General features: G+C 36.0%; 1 protein-coding gene across 1 annotated transcript in view; it reads right to left on the minus strand.

Moving 5' to 3' along the window:
* The window catches only part of BRWD3 (bromodomain and WD repeat domain containing 3), a 137,196-nt gene that overhangs the window by 12,301 nt on the left and 103,363 nt on the right, over window positions 1-21,532 (minus strand). The window contains exons 27-38 of the mRNA XM_058536252.1: window positions 20,245-20,327; window positions 18,700-18,811; window positions 17,663-17,724; window positions 17,406-17,561; window positions 16,616-16,736; window positions 15,475-15,600; window positions 15,308-15,386; window positions 8,163-8,219; window positions 6,889-7,029; window positions 5,594-5,668; window positions 4,051-4,203; window positions 2,553-2,716 (exon numbers count right to left, since the gene is read on the minus strand). Coding sequence (XP_058392235.1) covers window positions 2,553-2,716; window positions 4,051-4,203; window positions 5,594-5,668; window positions 6,889-7,029; window positions 8,163-8,219; window positions 15,308-15,386; window positions 15,475-15,600; window positions 16,616-16,736; window positions 17,406-17,561; window positions 17,663-17,724; window positions 18,700-18,811; window positions 20,245-20,327 — 1,329 coding nt within the window. The remainder of the gene's footprint in view (window positions 1-2,552; window positions 2,717-4,050; window positions 4,204-5,593; window positions 5,669-6,888; window positions 7,030-8,162; window positions 8,220-15,307; window positions 15,387-15,474; window positions 15,601-16,615; window positions 16,737-17,405; window positions 17,562-17,662; window positions 17,725-18,699; window positions 18,812-20,244; window positions 20,328-21,532) is intronic.

A 21,532-nucleotide genomic window follows, 5' to 3' on the forward strand; every position in this document is an offset into this window, starting at 1 on the left:
AACTAGAAGGATGTGAACCTATGACATACAGCTATCTACTGGGGCTTTGGGGGGAAAAAATGAATAAATAAAATCTTAAAAAAAAAAAAAAGAAATGGAAAGATATTCCATGCTTGTAGATTGAGAAGAATTAACGTAGTTAAAATGTCCATACTTCCTAAAGCAATCTACAGATTCAATGCAATCCCTATCAAAGTCCCAATGATATTTTTCATGGAAATAGAACAAAGAATCCTAAAATTTATATGGAATAACAAAAGACTCCGAATAGCCAAAGCAATCCTGAGAAAAAAGAACAAAGCTAGAGGTATCACAATCCCTGATTTCAAAATATACTACAAAGCTATATTAATCAAAAGAGAATGGTACTGGCATGAAAACAGACACACAGATCAATGGAACAGAATCAAGAGCACAGAAATAAGCCCACACATCTATGTACAGCTAATTTTCAACAAAGGAGCCAAGAACATACAGTGGAGAAAGGAAAGTCTCTTCAATAAATGGTGTTGGGAAACTGGACAGCCACATGCAAAAGAATGAAAAGCAGACCATTATCTTACACCATACACAAAAATTAACTAAACATGGATTAAAGATTTGAATTTAAGACCTGAATCCATAAAACTTCTAGAAGAAAACATAGGTAGCATGCTCTTCGACATCGGTCTTAGCAGCATCTTTTTGAATATCATGTCTCACTAGGCAAGGGAAACAAAAGAAAAAACAAACAAATGGGACTACACCAAACCTAAAAAGCTTCTGCAAGGCAAAGGAAACCATGAACAAAATGAAAAGACAACCCACAAACTGGGAGAAAATATTTGCAAATCATATATCCAACAAGGGGTTAATTTCCGAAATATATAAAGAACTCATACAACTCAACAAACAACCCAATTAAAAAACAGGCAAAGGATCTGAACAGATATTTTTCCAAAAAAGACATACAGATGACCAACAAGCACATGAAAAGATGTTCAACATCACTAATTATTAGGGAAATGCAAATCAAAACTACAATGAGATATCACCTCACGCCCATCAGAAAGGCTATAATTAACAAGACAAGAAATAACAAGTGTTGGAGGGGATATGGAGAAAGGGGAACCCTCATACTCTGCTGGTGTGGGAATGTAAAATGGTACAGCCACTATGGAGAGTCCTCAAAAAATTAAGAATAGAACTACCAAATGATCCAGCTATTCCACTAATGGGTATTTATCCCAAGAAAAGAAATATGAATGTCTAAAGATATATGCACTCCTATGTTCACTGCAGCATTATTCACAATAGCCAAGATTTGTAAACAAGGTAAGCGCCCAACAATGGATGAATGGATAAAGAAGGTGTGGTATATATATACAATGGAATACTACTCTGCCATAGAAAAGATGAAATCTTGCCATTTGCAACAACAGGGATGGATGTTGAGGGTATTATGCTAAGTGAAGTTAAGTCAGATGGAGAAAGTAAAATACCATATGATTTCACTCATAAGTGGAAGATAAAAACAACTGCAGCAACAAACATATACATAGATACAGAGATTAGATTGGTGGTTACCAGAGGGCAAGGGGGGAGGGAGGTGGGTGAAAGGGGTAATAGGGCACATGTGCATGGTGACAGATGGTAATTAGTCTTTGGGTGGTGAACATGATGTTGTCTACACAGAAATTGAAATATAATGATGTACACCTGAAATTTATATTATTTATAAACCAATTTTACCCCAATAAAATAAAATAGTGCAGATAAGACATGATAGCTACTTAAGAGAAGATGGTAGCAGGGAAGTGGTGAAATTTATTAAATTCAAGATATATTTTGAAGATTAGAGCTAGGCAGAATTTGTTGGTGAATTAGATTTGTTGAATGAAAATAAAGAGGTGTCAGAAATGATTCCAAGCTTTTCGGCATGAGCCAAAAAAAAAACAAAAAAACAAAAACGGAACTGCCATTTACAGAGATGGGAAAGTCTGTGAGAAAGAAGAAATGGGGGGCGGGGGGGGGGCAGGCCGGTGGCATAGCGGTTAAGTTCACACATTCTGCTTCGGCGGCCCGGGGTTCACCGCTTCGGATCCTGGCGTGGACCTGCTCACCGCTGATCAAGCCATGCTGGGGTGGTGTCCCATACAGAAGAGCTAGAACTCTACAACTGTGGGACACAACTGTGTACTGGGGCTTTGGTGAGGGAAAAAAAAGAGGAACATTGGCAACAGATGTTAGCATAGGGCCAATCTTCCTCAAAAAAAAAAAAAGAAGAAGAAATGGGGGATAATATCTGAAGAAAAGAGAAAAAAGAAATGCTTCAAATTGGTAACATGACAAAACTAAATTTCAATCATTAAAATAGAAAAGTTTTCGGTATAGTAAAATCCACAGAAACAAAGTTTTGGGTTACCAACTCCATCTTTACACAAATGCAAGAGTTCTAAAAAAAAATCCTCTGGGTCTTGAGATCCCCTCAAACAATTCAATAAACTTTAAGGAATGAGGTAATACATACAAAATGCTTTGAAAACATAAAATGCTACATCAACATGATATACCTAGGAGCTCTGCTACTAGATAACGAACTGCTGCTGCTTCTTAGACGTTTTCTGTACCGTGGCCTTCTCCTCTTCTGACTCTGGATTGCTGATTTATATTCAGATATGATATTTTTAATATGACTTTCAAATAAGGCAGATAATCGCAGCGTCATGCTATAGATCTGAAAAGGTAGAAATTAGCCTTGTTTTACCAACTACTTTGATTATATAAAAAATAAAACATATAAACATGCCTGGAACAATATCAGCATCATCCTTCCAGACAAAACATATGCACTATTTCATATACACGAAAAACTCTTCCTGAAGAATTAAAACAAGATACCATTTTCACCTAAAAGTTAAGAAAGATTTTTAAAAGATAATATGCAATGTTGGGAAGGGTAGGAAAAAAAGATTCTCAGACATTGTCAGTGAGTATTTTAACTGGAACAACATTCTAAAGGACAATTTGCAATATGTACCAAAAATCTTAAAAATATACACATATTTTGACTAATAATTTCACTTCTGGGAATTCATCCTAAGGAAATAACAGAGAATTGCACACACAAAATAATTATATTCAAGAATCTTAAAGATGTTACCACAGCATTATTCATGTAAAGTGAACCACTAGAAACAACCTAAATCTATAGCACTAGGACACTGGTTAAATAATATAAAACCTCCATATGGGAGAATACTACGGAGACATTAAAACTCCTGTTTTCAAAGAGTAAGAATGACATGGGAAAATATTCATAATATATGTTAAAAAAGACTTCAAAATATAAAACCCACTGTTTTAAAGAATATATAAACATATGTAAGTATATATGTAAATGTAGGAAATAAATGTGAAAAAAGTATGCCTGCAGAAATTAGTGAAAATTCATTTTATATAAGGAGGAAGTGGGCAAGTATATACCTATTGTGCAACTGATTTAAAAGTTAATCAGATACAAGTGATTACAAAACACAAAAATTATTATTACTATTTTTTTGTTCACAAGATATTTAAGTTCTGACAAAACATAGAGAAAGTATTAAATGTAAGTACAAATAACAGCTATAACTTCCCAATATGGTTCACTATCTGTTATAATAAAGGGAACATGAATATTTAGAGCTAATCCAAATATTTCATATAAATTAATACTGTCAACCACTTGTATTTACCAAATTATTTATTGGACATATTAAAGAGTACTTAAATTACTACCTCTTCTTTCCTTGACCTCTCTCTGGCAGATATAAGTATTACTAAAGAGTAAAGAAGAAGCAGGTAGAGAAAGGAAGAGGTGCTTAATTTCAGAATGATCATGCTAAATGTGTCTTTATGCACGCCTAATAAACTGTTTCAGAGAAGATACTGAGAATCAAACCTCAGTAACTACGTCAGAATTATAGTACATAACTTGTTTAGCAATTTTAAAACTGGTGAAAGAAAACTGCTTGATATATATAACTAAATGCTTAGATAATTAATCCACCTAATATTGGTTTTTCATACCCTTGACTTTTTATTAGAGGTATAAGCTTTGGAGTTGCTGAATATTTGGCGAACGTCCTTATAAAATTCCAGAGGACTACCATAGTTTCCTGCTTCCAAAGTTTCTTTCACAGTGCTGAAGTCCATACGACTGTCTATAACATCCTGATAACCCTACAAAGAAGAATGTGTTATTAAATACACAGACTGGGTAACAATACTACACAATACAATGGGACTGAGATTTGTATCACCAAGCCACCATGAAATAAATACACTGCTTTTCAGTCAGCCAACTACCTCTCCCCAACCTCAAACCATCAATTTAATAGAGCTTTTTTGGAAATGAAAACAGCAGGGGTCTGTGGGAGGGCCTTAGCCCTCACCTTGTAATCGATAACCATATGACTTTCTCAAAGGACAGAACAGAAAATCCAAAGCCACTGGCTTCATCCCTACAGAGTCCATAATACGGAATTCCATTTCTTGCTTGAAGGTTGATGCAATCCCCAATTCCTCAGCTAAGTGCTCAATGGAAGTAGAAGATGGCATTATTCACATACAATTAAATAGTTCCATGTCACAAATTAGCTACATATTTCCAAGATATCTCTGGCTATGAGGGCGTTCTACCCAAGACGTCATTAGTTGAAGGTCAAAGTCAAATTGGCCATGTCTGTGCCTCTCTATCTTTTTGTTTTTTAATGAATGTGGCATTTGTGCTTCATCTAAGATCTTCAGTCTCATAGATTCAGAATTAGTTTGATTTTGATTAGGGAAGGGAGAAGATTCTATTTTAACCTAAGTCTTTCAAGTCTAGTTAAGATAATCCTAGGGTTATCATATGGGATTACATTTGAAACTTATAGCTATTTATACCATAATCATCAATAAATAAACATATTTTGGAGTGAAAATCACAGTCAGTATTAGATCCCTCATCTTATTCAGAATCATTAAGAAGTAAAATCACCACATTTCATTTAAAGCAGAAGCCAAAGGCCCAGAAAAAGGGGCAAAGGAAAGGTATTATAAAAAGAGAGAAAATATTTTTCAAAGTATGAGAAACCACAATTGCTCTTAATTTATCTTTTTCATTTTTTTGGCTTAAATCATAAAAATCAAAAGTGTATTCCAACACAGTATGGCTTATGAAACAAAGATTTTCATAGAGGAAAAATGTGGGAACTTTGTGTAATATGATGACCAAAACTCAAAAGACCCAGTCAGCTGCTAAATGAAGTTCCAGTGGGAATAATCAGCTGCAATACAGACATAATTATATTGTGTAATTGATGTTTTCTACTCTGCTAGAGTAGCTTTAGATCTATAGAAACAAATAAACATCTATGCAGATGCTAGAAAGAACACTCTTGAGAACACGTGTTGATTTAAAAAACAAAAAATAAACGACAACCAAAAACTCAAAGGTAAAAAGAGAGTGAACAGAGTTGGAAAACAGCTTTACAAATTATTAAAGGTTCATTTACAATATGGAGATTTTTAAAAATAAAACAACTCAAAAACAACCAGTGTATGTCTTTTAAGAGACTAATAGGCCTACCTCAGAAAGAGACAGATCTTGTTGTCTTTCTGGAACAACTGACCCTGAGGATTCTCCCTCTTGCTCTTGATGGCCCTATTAGGGTAAAGAAGATATAAAGTGTTTCCAGACTACCACAACAAAATATCAAGACTTGAAGTGTTATTATGACTTAAGGCTCAAAGAGCCATAAATAGGAATTATGATTTTACTGACTGTACTTTAAGATGAAGGGATTCTACATTCACCATTCTCAATATGAAAAACACAAGACTAATTTATTCTACCCAAACTCCCTACAAACAAAGCAAGCTTTGCTGAACATAATTTTGTTCCTTATTTGAATGATATTTTTTCACAACTGGAACGTGTATGCAGAGAATATTGATGTTTACTAATTTCAGAGGATGGTCTGAGGTTTTTCTGAAATATTGCTGTGCCTTTTCCCTGAAAAAGTTGAAATAGTTTTGCTATCTATACTAAAAGGTTATTCAACATATAAATACTCCTAGAAAAAGAATCCTATAATATAAGTTCTCATGCTTTTATCTTTGATGAAAACCAGTGTGTTATATTGGTTACTCTAAGTGACCATATTGGATAACATATATTTAATATAAATTAAACAGGGCTGACATTTATCACCAAGGGTCTACAGTGTGTAGAAGTGTATTAGAAGTTAGTAAAATGTATTAAACAAATATCTGAAATAAAAGCAAGAAGGAATCACAAAGATATTTAGATTAAAATTTGGTTTACAACTGCATAATTTACATACAGAGTACATGACAGGCATTTTAAAAAGTCATGACTGGCCGGCCCCATGGCTTGGCGGTTAAGTGCGCGCGCTCCGCTACTGGCGGCCCGGGTTCGGTCCCGGGCGCGCACCAGCGCACCGCTTCTCCGGCCATGCTGAGGCTGCGTCCCACATACAGCAACTAGAAGGATGTGCAACTATGACATACAACTATCTACTGGGGCTTTGGGGAAGAAAAAAAGGAGGAGGATTGGCAATAGATGTTAGCTCAGAGCCGGTCTTCCTCAGCAAAAAGACGAGGATTAGCACGGATGTTAGCTCAGGGCTGATCTCCCTCACCAAAAAAAAAAAAGTCATGACTAATTACGCTACCCACTTCCACAATTCAAAGATACACAAACAAGGAAGGAAAAGGAGGGAAAGCGAGAGGGAGCAAAGGAAGAAGAGGGGAGGGAGGGAGGAAGGAAGGAAAAAAGGGGGAAAGTGGCTCTTCAGATCTTAGCATGGACATCTTTGGGAAATTACACATGGGCAATTATTTGAACAGCTCTATGCTTACTGGGTAAGAAAGATGATCAGCTGGCTGTCGAAATGGCTCTGAGTCTTCACGTTCATAAATGAGGCTCAACAGTTCTTTGCATTGTTTTCTCCAAGCATCAGGATTACACTTTAAAGACTGTCTTCTGCCTCGGCATTTGACCTGTAGATTTTAATAGAATTATACCTAAAAGCTCTTTCTTTAACTCTTCATTGATTTTCTCCTGTTTTCCTAATGTTAATATATCTATATAAGATAGAGCACCTCCTATTTAAAAGTTTCTTAGTTTAGATTAGGCATCATTCTCCCCAGCAAAAATATAAACAAATAAAAACTAGATATTATACTCATGGAAATAGCAAGAATTCTAATATTCTGAAATTTCATTTTAAGAAAATGTGAACCTCATAAAACAGAGAGGAACAATTTTTTTTCCTCTACAAGGTTAATAATTTTAATGCCTTAATATTTGCTGATAGTTAAGTATATTTGATAATGGCACCACAATTTTTTTAAAATAACACTTGAATTGATCTATTTTGTTTTTTTAGTAAATCCTTTGTTGTCATGATAAATTCTGGCCTTTACCATTTGATGTCTTTCTTATATGATCTCTTTCAGTATTTTAAAGGAAATTTTTCCCTATATAGAACAAATATTTGTCTAATATCATAGGAAGGTGTACAGAACAGAATTAACATAACAGACTTAAGGCTGCTATCTTTTAGTAGGTCTTGCTTGCAAAGTTGGCGCTTGGCTGGCATCTGGAAGTTTGGCACCTGAACTGTTTCCTAAATAATAAAGGTGGTTTACTGTCCCTACACTGTTCATACAAACAATGTGATTTGTGATTTTCCTGTACATTTCCTGTGCTTTCCTGTTTTCTGGCAGTCTAGAATCTTAGCATGTGTTAGTCAGATAGTGTCTTCATAACCAGATCCCAATAAATTCCTTGGAGACTGAGTCTCTAATCACACACATGTTGCTACATTTTCATTGCAGAGGAAAGGGTATGCTCTGTGTGGCCCATCAGAGGAAGAGAGAGCATAAAGAAGTCTGCAAATGGATTCCACCAGACTGTCTGTGTCTTTTTCCCTGCGATCCAGCTGTTTATCATTGTAATAAACCTTACTTACTGTGTCACTGTAATAAACCTTAGCAATGAGTAACAACTATATATACCGTGTTCCCTGAGTCTTTCTAGCAACTCTCCAGACAAGTGGAGTTGGTCTTACGGATCCCCAACACAGGAAGCCTGAAAACTTTTCTTATCAGCAGTTCATTTATTCACTCACCCTTCTTCCAGATGAAGTACCAGGACCATCTGAATCTAAATCAACCATTTCTGTATCCTAAAATTAAAACGGAAGAGCAGGAGAAGATGTTACGTTACATTCAAAGTCTTACAAATTAGATGAATATTTACAAAGAAATAGCAAATACAATCACAATTGCTCCATCATTGGACCAGGCAGCAGAGCAAAGACTGGAGAGAGAGACTCACTTAAAACTTTCCCTATATGCTGTGCACAAGCTTGAAAATATAGTGGGAGAAGAACAGTAAACAAGGTTTCTCTTTAAATCAGAACAGGAAATGAGGGAAGAAGTACAGGCGTACCTTGTTTTATTGAGCTTTGCTTTATTGAGCTTCACAGATACTGTGTTTTTTCACAAATTGAAGAGTTGTGGCAACTCTATGTTGAGCAAATCTATCGGCGCCATTTTTCCACAGCATTTGCTCATTTCGTGTCTCTGTATCATATTTTGGTAAGTCTCGCAATGTTTATTTGTTATGGTGATCTATGATCAGTGATCTTTGATGTTACTATTGTAATTGTTTTGGGGTGCCACAAACTGTGCCCATATAAGATGGTGAACTTAATCAATAAATGGTGTGTGTGTTCTGACTGCTCCATCAACTAGCCATTCCCCCTGTCTCTCTCCCTCTCCTTGGGCCTACCTATTCCCTCAGATAAAACAATGTTGAAATTAGGACAATTAATAATCCTACAATAGTTTCTAAGTGTTCAAGTGAAAGGAAGAGTCACATGTCTCTCACTTAAATCAAAAGTTAGAAATAATTAAGCTTACTGAGGAAGGCATGTTGAAAGCTGAGACAGGCTGAAAGCTAGGCCTCTTCTGCCCATTAGCCAAGTCGTGAATGCCAAGTTCCTAAAGGCAATTAAAAGTGCTACTCCAGTGAACACATGAATGATAAGAAAGCAAAAACAGCCTTATTGCTGATATGAAGAAAGTTTTAGTGGTCTGGATAGAAGATCAAATCAGCCACAACACTCCCTTAAGTTGAAGTCTAATCCAGAGCAAGGCCCTAACTCTCTTCAACTCTATGAAGGCTGAGAGAGGTGTGGAAACTGCAGAAAAAAAGTCAGAAGTTAGCAAAAATTAGTTCATGAGGTTTAAGGAAAGAAGCCATCTCCATAACATAAAAATACGAGGTGAAGCAGCAACTGCTGATGTAGAAGCTGCAGCAAGTTATCCAGAAGGTCTAGCTAAGACAGTCAGTGAAGGTGGCTACACTAAACAACAGATTTTCAATGTAGATGAAACAGCCTTATAATGGAAGAAGATATCATCTAGAACTTTCATAGCTAGAGATGAGAAGTCAATGCCTGGCTTCAGAGCTTTAAAGGACAGACTGACTCTTTTGGATAGGGGCTAATGTAGCTGGTGACTGTAAGTTGAAGCCAATGCTCATTTACCATTCTGAAAATCTGAGGGCCCTTAAAAATTATGCTAAATCTACTCTGCCCATGCTCTATAAATGGAACAATAGGGCCTTATGAAAGCACAGCTGTTTACATCATAGGTTTAATGACTATGTTAAGTCCAATATTGAGACCTACTGCTCAGAAAAAAAGATTTTTTTCAAAATATTACTGCTCATTGACAATGAGCCTGGTCGCCCAAGAGCTCTGATGGAGATGTACAACAAGTTGTATGTTTTTTCATGCCTGCTAATACAACATCCATTCTGCAGCCCATGATCAAGGAGTAAGTTCGACTTTCAAGTCTTATTATTTAAGAAATACATTTTGTAAGGCTATAGCTGCCATAGATAGTGATTCCTCTGATGGATCTGGGCAAAGTAAATTTAAAATCTTCTGGAAGGGATTCATCACTGTAGATGCCATTAAGAACATCTGTGATTCGTGAGAAGAGGTCAAAATATCAATATTAACAGGAGTTTGGAAGAAGTTGATTCCAACCTTCATGGATTACTTGGAAGGGTTCAAGACTTCGGTAGAGGAAGTAACTGCTGATGCAGCAGAAACAGCAAGAGAACTAGAATTAGAAATGGAACCTGAAGATGTGACTGACTTGCTGCAATCTCATGATAAATCTTTAACAGATGAGGAGTTGCCTCCTACGGATGAGCAAAGAAAGTGGTTTCTTGAGATGTGATCTACTCCTGGTGAAGATGCTGTGAAGATTGTTGAAATGACAACAATGGATTTAGAATATTACATAAACTTAGTAGATAAAGCAGCAGCAGGGTTTGAGAGGATTGACTCCACTTTTCACAGAAGTTCTACTGTGGGGAAAATGCTTTCAGACAGCATCACATGCTAGAGAGAAATTGTTCATGAAAAGAAGAGTCAATCAATGCGGCAAATTTCACTGTTGTCTTATTTTAAAAAATTGCCACATTGGGCCAGCCCCGTGGCTTAGTGGTTAAGTTTGGCATGCCCTGGCGGCCCGGGTTCGCGGGTTCAGATCCGGCACAGACCTATACCACTTGTTAGCCATGCTGTGGCGGTGACCCACACATAAAATAGAGGAAGACTGGCATAGATGTTAGCTCAGGGCTAATCTTCCTCGAGCAAAACAAAGAGGAATATTGGCGACAGATGTTAGCTCAGGGAGAATCTTCTTCAGCAAAAAAAAAAAAAAAAAAGAAAAGAAAAAAGAAATTGCCACAGCTACCCCAACATACAGCAACCACCATCTTGATCAGTCAGCAGCCATTAACATCATCGAGGCAAGACCCTCTACCAGCAAAAAGATCATGACTCACTGAAGGCTCAGATGATGGCTAGCATTTTTTAGCAATAAAGTATTTTTTAAATAAGGTATGTATATTGCTTTTTTAGACATAATGCTGTTGCACACTTAGACTACAGTATAGTGTAAACATAACTTTTATATGCACTGGGAAACCAAAAAATTTGTGTGATTCGCTTTAATGTGATATTTGCTTTGTTGCGGTGGCATGGAATGGAACCGTAAAATCTCCAAGATCTGCCTGTATAGTGATCAGTATCTCAAGATCCACCTAAATTTTTTTTGTTTTTAGTGCCATCAAGTCAATTCTGACTCCTAGGGACGCTGTGTACAGCAGAGTGGAACTCTCTCCAGTCTTTTTTGTGCCATGCTCTCATCCTCTGGCACTCTATCAGACAATACTCCACTGCTATTCATAGGGTTTTCATGGCCAATTTTTTCGAAAGTGGTTGGCCAGGTCCTTCTTCCTAGTTTGCCTCCCATCCTAGTAGTAACCAAACCCGACATTGCTTCTTCCTAGTCTGTCTTAGTCTGGAAGCTCCGCTGAAATCTGTACACCATGGGTAACCCTACTGGTATTTGAAATACTGGTGGCATCGATTTTGGCATCACAGCAATAGGCAGCCGCCACAGTATGACAACCAACAGACAAGTGGTCTGGTTCTCTGACTGGGAAACAAACCAAGGCGATGGCAATGAGAGTGCAGAATCTTAACCTCTGAGACCACCAGGGCTGGCTACCTAAATGTTAGAATTGAAAAATAAAAACCTTATTCTAGATGACATGCTAATTTAATATAATATAATCATGAATTACTCATGATTAATCTTTTGCTATTTTAAGAAATACATCTCTTTATTATAGAGAAAATATAAAAGTGTATTAAAACCTAAGATTCAGTAAAGTATCCCTCTGACGGATAGTTTTTTAATATAAAGAGGCAAGGCCCATGCACCGCTATTTACTTGGTGATGGTAAAGCATATAGGTAATGCCTAGGAGAAAAGAAAAGTAGCTCATGAGCTATTAGTACCCCTTTCTAATAAAATAAAGTTGTTGAATTACATTTTACTTTAATTTTCTATTCTAACTCAAGGAGTGCTACTCTAAAAAGAGCAACATCCACTCATAATAAAGACTCGCAACAAACTAGGTATAGAGAGAACGTACTTCAACATAATAAAGGCCATATGTGACAAGCCCACAGCTAGCATCATGGTCAATAATGAAAGCTAAAAGCTTTTCCTCTAAGATCAGGAACAAGATAGGATGCCCACTCTAGCCACTTGTATTTAACATAGTATTGGAAGTCCTAGCTAGAGCAATTAGGAAAGAAAAGCAAAAGGCATCCAAATCAGAAAGGAAGAGTAAAATTGTCTCTATTAAGCAGACGACATGATGTTACATAAAGAAAACCCTAAAGACTCCACCAAAAAACTGTTAGAACTAATAAACAAATTCAGTAAAGTTGCAGGATACAAAATCAATATACAAAAATAAGTTGTTTTTCTATACACTAACAAAGAACTATCAGAAAGTGAAATTAAAAAAATAAACCCATCTGTAATTGTATCAAAAAGAATAAAATATCTAGGAATAAATTTAACCAAGGAGGGGAAAATTATACACTGAAAACTGAAGATGACACAAATAAATGGAAAGATACTCTGTGCTAATAAATGGAAAGATACTCTGTGCTCATGGATTGTAAGATTTAATATTGTTAAAACGTCCATACCACCCAAAGCAATCTACAGATTCAATGCAATCCCTATCAAAATTCTAATGCCATTTTTTACAAAAATAAAAAAAAATAATCCTAAAATTTGTACAGAACCACAAAAAATACTACTAATAGTCAAAGCAATCTTCAGAAAGCATAAAGCTGGAGGCATCATACTCCCTGATTTCAAACTATATTACAAAGCTATAGTAATCAAAACAGTATGGTACTGGCATAAAAACAGACACGTAGATCAATGGAACAGAAAAGAGAACACAAAAATAAACCCACACATATATGGTAAATTAATTTACAACAAAGGAGCCAAGAATATACAATGGGGAAAGGATAGTCTCTTCCATAAATGGTGCTGGGAAAACTGGACAGCCACATGCCAAAGAATGAAACTGGACTCCTATCTTATACCATACATAAAACTCAACTCAAAATGGATTAAAGACATGAAACTATAGAACTCAGAAGAAAACACAGATGGTAGGCTCCTTAACATCAGTCTTGGCAATGATTTTTTTGGATTTGACAAAATCCAAAGGAAATAAAAGCAAAGGCAAAAAAGCAAAAATAAACAAGTGGAACTACATTAAACTAAAAAGCTTCTTCACAGCAAAGGAAATCATCAACAAAATGAAAAGGCAATCTATGGAATGGAAGAAAATATTTGCAAATGATGTATCTGATAAGGAGTTAATATCCAAAATATATAAAGAACTCATATAACTCAATAGCAAAAAAACAAACAATCCAATTAAAAAATGGGCAGAGGACTTGAACAGACATGTTTCCGAAGATGACATACAGATGGCCAAAAGGTACATGAAAAGATGCTCAACATCACTAACCATCAGGAAAATGCAAATGAAAACCACAATGTGATATCACCTCACATCTGTCAAAATTGCTATTATCAAAAAGACAATAAATAACAAGTGTTGATGAGGATGTGGAGAAAAGAGAACACTCATACACTGTTGATGAGAATGTAAATTGCTGTAGCCACTATGGCAAACAGTATGAAGATTCCTCAAAAAATTAAAAATAGAACTACTAGATGATCCAGCAATTCCACTTCTGGGTATTTATCTGAAAAAAACAAAACACTAATTCAAAAAGATATATGAAACCCTATGTGTACTGCAGCATTACTTCTAATAGCCAAGATATGGAAGAAACCTAAGAGTCCATTGATAGATGAATGGATAAAGAAGATGTGGTATATACATACAATGGAATATTACTCAGCCTTGAGAAAGAAGGTAATCCTGCCATTTGTTACAACATGGATGGGCCCTGAGGGCATGCTCAATGAAATAAATTAGACAGATAAAGACAGATATTGCATGGTATCACATACATGTGGAATCTTAAAAAAAAAAGTCAAACTCATAGAAACAGGATAGAAAAGTGGTTGTCAGGGGCTGGGTGGTAGGGGATATAGGAAGAGATTGGTAAAAGGGTATAAACTTTCAGCTTAAAGATGAATAAGGTCTGAGGATCTAAAGATCCAATGTAAACCATGGTGACTATAGCTGATAACACTGTATTGTATAATTGAAATTTCCTAAGAGAGTAGAACTTAAATGTTCTCACCAAAAAAAAAAAAAAAAGATAAAGTTGTTGAATTACATTTTACTTTAATTTTCTATTCTAACTCAAGTAGTACTACTCTGAGGAGAAATTCTTACTACATCAAATCCTAAGTCAAAATGCATTTATGTGAAAGGTCAGAGAAAATAATATCAGGAATAAGAATGATAAATTTTTCATTAGTTTCAGGAGGATAATATCTAATTGTCACATCCGAGTTTTTCTTACTATGTAAATAACATTTAATTCCAATAGTACTTACAATGTTTTATAGTCAGATACGTTTTCATGAAAGAATAAAAAACAACATTGGAGATTTACCATTCTGGAGATTAACAGTACAGATAATATAAACATGTAAAATATCTCTGTACAATAGCCATACAATAGAATCTAGCATATTTGAGTCACTCATCCCTGGGATGAATTGTTTTCCACTAAAGATTTTTGAATTATCACTTTCCATTATTGTTTCAGCCTCTTATCTTGGTTTTTGCTTCTCTCTATCGTAGCCTCTAGTCAAAAATGGCTTTATGTAAATTAGGGATATGGCTGGGTGGGGAAATCAGATATATGAGAGTCTGTTGACAATATTAATTTCATTTCATTAAGGAAAATTGGCTTATGTTTGCAAATTTCCATAAAGGAAATCAAACAGTAATTGCACGAAACTACTAAAAATGTAGACTTTCAAACCTGAATGAAATTTTATTGTACATATATTGTGTAGAAAATCAATCCATACTAAAATTTCAATCAACTAACCACTCTTTTAAAATATTTAGTGCTTTGTCTTGTTTTTAAGTGCTGGAAAATGAAGTGTTGGCTTCTCATCACTGAAAGCCACTGAGTCAAATAGGATGACTGGCCACCTGTCTCTGACTAAACACTGTAGCACCACTACATTTTTGGTATATGCTATATAAATACAGGTTAAAAAATTTAATATAAAAAGATGCAGGTATTCAGCCAGCTTTTAGAAATCAGCTTCACTACTCATGGCCAGTCCTAACACTTACATGTAATATTTACTGTCCTTCAAATAACAGAAAAGGAATTCATGCTTACTCATCATGGTGCGATTCTTACCTCCTCTGCATCAGTACTGTTTAGTTCTTCTGCCTTAATTTTATTGTAAGTATCCAGTATATCAGTACAACTCTGATCCCTAAGAAATAAGATAAGTCAAAAATACATTTCAATAAATTAAAAAAAATCAGAAGTCAGCCCCTATGGAAGATACAGCTTCTTCTTACCCAATAAATCGAAGTAAGACATCAGTTACAATTTTGGCTGCTTTAACTATAGGACTGTCTGGCTCATTGAAAGTCCTGGCATTGTGCTCAATGTAGCGTACCTCCCACATTAACGCTGATATTCTCCTATGAAAGAAAAAATATTCTCTGTTACTTTTGGTTGATACATTTAAAGTCTATTCTAGGAATATACAACATAGAACAACTAGGCACTTAATTGTGATATGTCAAAGGTGTTCTAACATATGTATGTACGCAATATACATGTGTGACTGATGTGCACTAATAAAGGTATATAGTTACAGTATTGGAAGCACAGGCAAGAAGTTAGAACCATTGGACTGCATATTAAAACTTGGAAAAAAACTGACCCAGGACATTATAAGTAAATAGCAATTTGATCAAATACCAACAAATAAAAACAAACAGTGTTTTGATAAAGTCAAAAGAATGTTTAGTTTTGAGAAGAGATGAGAAGAGCAAGAAAAAAAGAAACTAGGCTGTAGAAAAGGACAGATTTTTATCTAGCTACTTACTGAATGAAATTATAGGTAATGTTATAAAATACACCCAACTGGTTATATTTACAACCAGTTCATGGAATAACTGTGGTTAGGACACAGTGGAATCTGGGGTGAGAGAGGCAGCAAAAGGTGCCCTCTACCACCCTCCCTTAACCATCTCCCTTCCAACCAAAACCAAGGAAAAAATAACTTGGCTCTTTTTCTATACACATTTTGGGGCTGGTAACTAAATCTAATTATTTGCTGCCTAATTCTCCAACAGGGGATTTAAATATGCTCCGAGTCTCTGTAGCATCTTAATCATGATGAATCTACAAACCATTTAATCTGCTTTTAATAAACAAAGTTAACCATAGGTTTTGTTTTACACGTGATTTGTGCTGCTCATAATTTCCTCCGTGTCCTTTTTTCCATATCCCTTCTTACCCTGGAAGACTGAGAATCTATTGAATAAAGGGAAATTAGTGTTTCAAATTTTTAGAAGAAATTTTGGAGTGGGTCTTTTGAATGATTATTTTACATATGAAAACACAGATCTTAGTGTATCGTTACGCAAAAAGGAAAGCAAAACATGGAAAAGTTATAAACTTTATAGTAAATGATAAAACTAAACAGACCTGTAAAAGCGATTTTCAAGTCTCCGCCTGATGGTGTTGAGGTCAGTTGGATAAGCAACTACAGTACAATACAAGGGATAGGCACTGAGATCCACTGGAACAGCAAAAGGGCTGGCAAAATCTACAATATTACCAAAATCAAAAAAGGTAGTTTTTTAAAGGACATTAAAATTTCATGTTAACAAACAAAAATTCATATATAAACAAGAAGGGAGAGCAACATGCTACATTATAAAATGATAATGATTCAATTATGAAAATATTAGACCATACTGTTATTATGTTATTCTTTTTATTTGGACATAATATCTATAAATCATGCATAATACACTGGTTCAAATAAGGTAAAATGAGACAAAATTAAAGGAGTACCATATTTAACTTCAAATTTATGTTTCTTCTGGATAAATGCCAAACATCTCCAGTGATATGTTTTAGAAAATATAACTAGTCATGTGAGTAAAATATATTACTCACCCACTGTCTTTACCAAAGAACCCATCCAAAGCCAGGCTCAGGGAATAGCTAGAGAGCCAAAATGACGCAAGAAAGTACAAGACACCTATATGCCTGCCTTCTCTGTTACAAGCCCCCAGAGAACTGAAAAAGTTTATCAGTCATTACTTTGGCCAGGCATATAAAAATGTTAATATTAATACTAGAATCACTGTGCCTCTTAAGTTAAAAGTATACAGTGAAAATAAATCCATTTCCTTTTGTATAACTTAAAATTCTGCTGGTTTTCCTTGTTCCCTCCCATCCTTCTAGTATTCTTTCATATTCACCATACCCAGGGAAAGAAGGTGGTTGATGCCCTGAATAACCCGTTCACATTCCTCATCTCTGGAATGAGCCCCCCACTCTCCTTCCTGGGGTTTGTATAGCAAAGCAGTCAGTTCCTCCTGGGACACAGGAACACCAGCACCAACTTCATCTGGAAAGGCAGCTATGTATAAGATGAAAAATCAGAAATCATTAGTTTCCAATGTATGCTACTGACATTTTTCTTTTAGAAGAATTATAATTCATTTTTAAAAGCATATTTACTTCCTTCTGGAATTGGCTCCATATCCCAGGGGCTCATCTTTTCTCTCTCGTTATTGTCCCAGCTATTAAAAAATAAGATATAAATCAAATTCACATGACACTTTTGTATACTAGCATAATTTGCGTGACTTTTTGGGGGTGAAATTTGGAAAGGGGTAATACAGTTTTCCTTAAAGTACAACTTTGCCTCCATAAAGATAATAATAAACCTCTAACAGACAAAACATGGTCCACTAATATGAAACTTGAAGAGCAATAAGCTTACTCTTAGTTTTACTTGGCTTTTTTTTTTTAATTCCAATCAGACATATATTCAATGTTAAGCCAGAGTACAGAATAAAAAGGTCTCTTTGGAAAATTCCTTTCAGGTTAAAAAAGTCGATTTAATAGATCACTTCTTTCTGTGAGATAATCTACTTTATCCTAGAGCTTAAGTATTATAGCATCTCCAAAGTTTTAATATTCCTTTTTCATCCACAATATGGAGACTAAAAGTCAATCTTCACAGGATAAACATTTCTTCTATCATTCTTGAGAAGAAAGCTTCGTTCATTAGGAATCTTACAACTCTGGGATTTCATGAAGAACTAAAGTAAATGTTGTAGACAAATAGTACGTTTAGACGCAATGCAGTCACCTCTCCTTAGACTTCATACCACTAAATAAAAGACTAGGTACTAATATTCATTGCTATATTCCAGCTACAACAATTACTTTAAACATTGAATTAATTTCAATATTCTTCATAAAATAATAGTTGTAATTTGTGTCTAAAATAGAAATATTTAAGAGAAAATACAGGCATAAGGGAGGTAGAAATAATTCTTTAGTTCTTGCTTTGTTTTAGCATGTATATTGGACCAAAAGGTTTATCATCAAATTCCATGCTTACAGGAACTATTACTTCCTTACAGGTCCAGGTCTTATAAGACTAGATGAGTCAGATAAAAAAAAGTATTATTCCTGATAGGGTTTATAGAAAGTCCATATAGTACTACAGAAATATATCAGGCATAAAAGACCATAACTGTACTTACTGAACACTGTAACACTGGAAAGAACTATCAGGATACTCTGGTTGAAAAGGCTGCTGACTCTCCACAGTTCCAAACCACCAGGCGTCATCTATTATACTGCGGAATCTATCACCTATAATGTTTTTAGAAATTCTTAAAAGGGTGCTTTTGAGAATGATAGCTTTGTTCCCACTCTAACTTGCTACTTTTTGTTGAATACAGAAACAGCATTATATCAAGCATTATTAGAGGTTTAAATCTAAGTTTTCCAGAGAAGTGAATTTTACATTTTACCCTCTTCAAGGATTTTGATTGCCAAGTGCTAATAATCTTTTTGAAATACATCACATACATCCATGTCTTCTAAAATAAATGCTACCATATATAATTTTACTTTTATCAATTACTTGGGATCATCATTAGGCATACTCCTTGCACTGTACATATGTTACTACAGTTATTTCTTCCTTTCTTTCTTTTTACTTTCAGCTTTTCGCCTTTAAAAATCTCTTCATACTAGTTTTCTGTCTCTAAATGGCTAAGGATTACAAAACCAAACGATTGTGGACAAAAATGTTTCTTCCACATAAGAAAGGAAAATTTAAAAGTATTGTTAGCAAACATTTACATAGAGTTTACTCTGTGTCAGGTACCATTTAAGTGCTTTCTATATATTAATTCATTTACTGCCCACATCAACCTTATAGGTGTGTTCTGATATGATTCCCATTTTAAAGATAATGGAAGTGAGGCACAGAGAGGTTAAAAACTCGCCCAAGAACAAATAGCTGGTGAGGAGAGAAGGGAGGGAGAGGAGAAGAGGGAGAGCGGGAAAGGAGGGGGGAAAGGAAGAGTGGGAAAGAAGGAGTGGGGAAAGGTAGAGGTAGAGAGAGAAAGAGAAACAGATAGAGACAGGGAGAAAGAGACAGACACAGAGAGAGACAGACAGAGACAGAAAAAGAGAGAAAGAAAGGAAACCACAATCAGTAATGGTCTGTTTAAGAGCCTAAGTGTTAAGTACTTTATTTTAGGGCAATTGACATTTGATGATTTTCTTTTCCTTTATTTTTTTTTTTTGTGAGGAAGACTAGCCCTGAGCTAACATCTGTTGCCAATCCTCCTCTTTTTGCTGAGAAAGATTGGCCCTGGGCTAACACCCGTGCCCATCTTTCTCTACTTTATATGGGACACCTACCATAGCATGGCTTGATAAGCAGTGCATAGGTCTGCACACGGGATCCAAATCTGTGATCCCCAGGCCGCCGAAGCGGAGTGCGCGAACCCAACCACTAAGTCACCAGGCCAGCCCCTGATGATTTTCTTTTTAATTCAGACTTGTATTTTAATACAGTAGGTATTCCCAGAAGGTTTAGAGGTTATATGCCTCACACAATGTGCATAAAATCACCTAAATGTAAGTGAAAAAGAAAATTTAATTTTTCTAATTTTGCTAACACCTTTTTCCAGTTACATGTTAAACTAGTTTTTTTCTGTTGAATCAGAGTGAAAAAAGTTATTTACTCTACTTCAAACTTAATAGTTATTAAGTGAGAATTCTATACTTACCAATCTGCCAGTTCCTTTCTTTGGCTTCATTATAAAACTGATGTAGCACAAGGAAGTCAATGACATCTGGCATGTCATGGTACCTGTACAGAAAATAAAGCGCATATGAATCAATATAAAGATATAATATTATATGTTACTTACTAAATATCTAGGGATATATGTTTAATGTGGAGCTATTAAGCAAAATGTTGCAAACCTCAAGGTCTCTATAAATACCTTTACTAAAATTAAACCCCATCTGCTTTGATCAGTTTGGGAGTGCCCTGCCAACTGCTGTATCACTTCAATAATATAAAGATGCCAATGAAGGTTCTTAAAGCTTAATATAAGGTATTTTACATTAAAGGCTTTTTAAGAAAAGTATGAATTGATGTTCTTTCATCTCCTTAGATTTCAAACTCAACTTTAAGAAATGTGCCATTGACTTAATTATTCCTATTATTATTAACATTATTTCTGTTAAGAAAATAGAAGAGAGATTTGAAGTCAAGATGGCAGCGTAGGCAGACTCTGAACTCACCTCCTCCCGCGGACACAGCCAATTTACAACTACTTGTGGAAAAATTAGCCCTGAGACAGAACTGAAAACTGGATAAGAGGAACTCCTGCAACAACGGACAATCCTAACTGAGGTAGAAGAGGCAGAAACTCCCTTCTGGAGAGGAAAAACGCCGCCTTCACAAGCCGCAGCGCCTCACGGCCGCCCGGGAGCAGCCCACAGGTACCCAGCCCTCCATGGAGGCCCAGGGCCCTGAGCCGGGAGCACCCCCGCTGTGGGCATTTTGTAGACCCAGCACAATCGAGACGAGTGGCATAATATCTGACTTTGCCTGCTACTAAAACATTGTGGAATACCCCCAGAAAAGCTGGGTCACAAAGAAATTAAAACCGGTTCTTAAAGGGCCCACGAACAAACTCACCCGTTTCAGAAAGCAACCTAAAATCACCAGAAAGTTGCACAGTGCTTTGGTGAAAACAGACTCAACTAATAGGCCCTGTGTGCATCTCGGTGAGAGCTGAGACCTCTCCAGGGACTGGGACATTGGTGGCGGCCATTGTTGGGGCCTGGTGTGGGAGTGCTGACACAGACCATTGACCATTGGAGTTCTCCCTGGGGCCTGCTAGCCCAGGGTCTGCCCCACCAGCTAGAGCACTGATTTAATCCAGCTCAGCCAGGGCAGGCAGCCCACCCTAGAGACTGGCCCCACCCAACAACAAGCCCTCAGGCAACTTGTGGGCCTGCATAGATTGGTGGCTGGATTCTCTGCAGCCTGGCAACTGAGCC

The sequence above is a fragment of the Diceros bicornis genome, chromosome X (assembly GCF_020826845.1).
Source record: "Diceros bicornis minor isolate mBicDic1 chromosome X, mDicBic1.mat.cur, whole genome shotgun sequence".
Classification (NCBI taxonomy): Eukaryota; Metazoa; Chordata; class Mammalia; order Perissodactyla; family Rhinocerotidae; genus Diceros; species Diceros bicornis.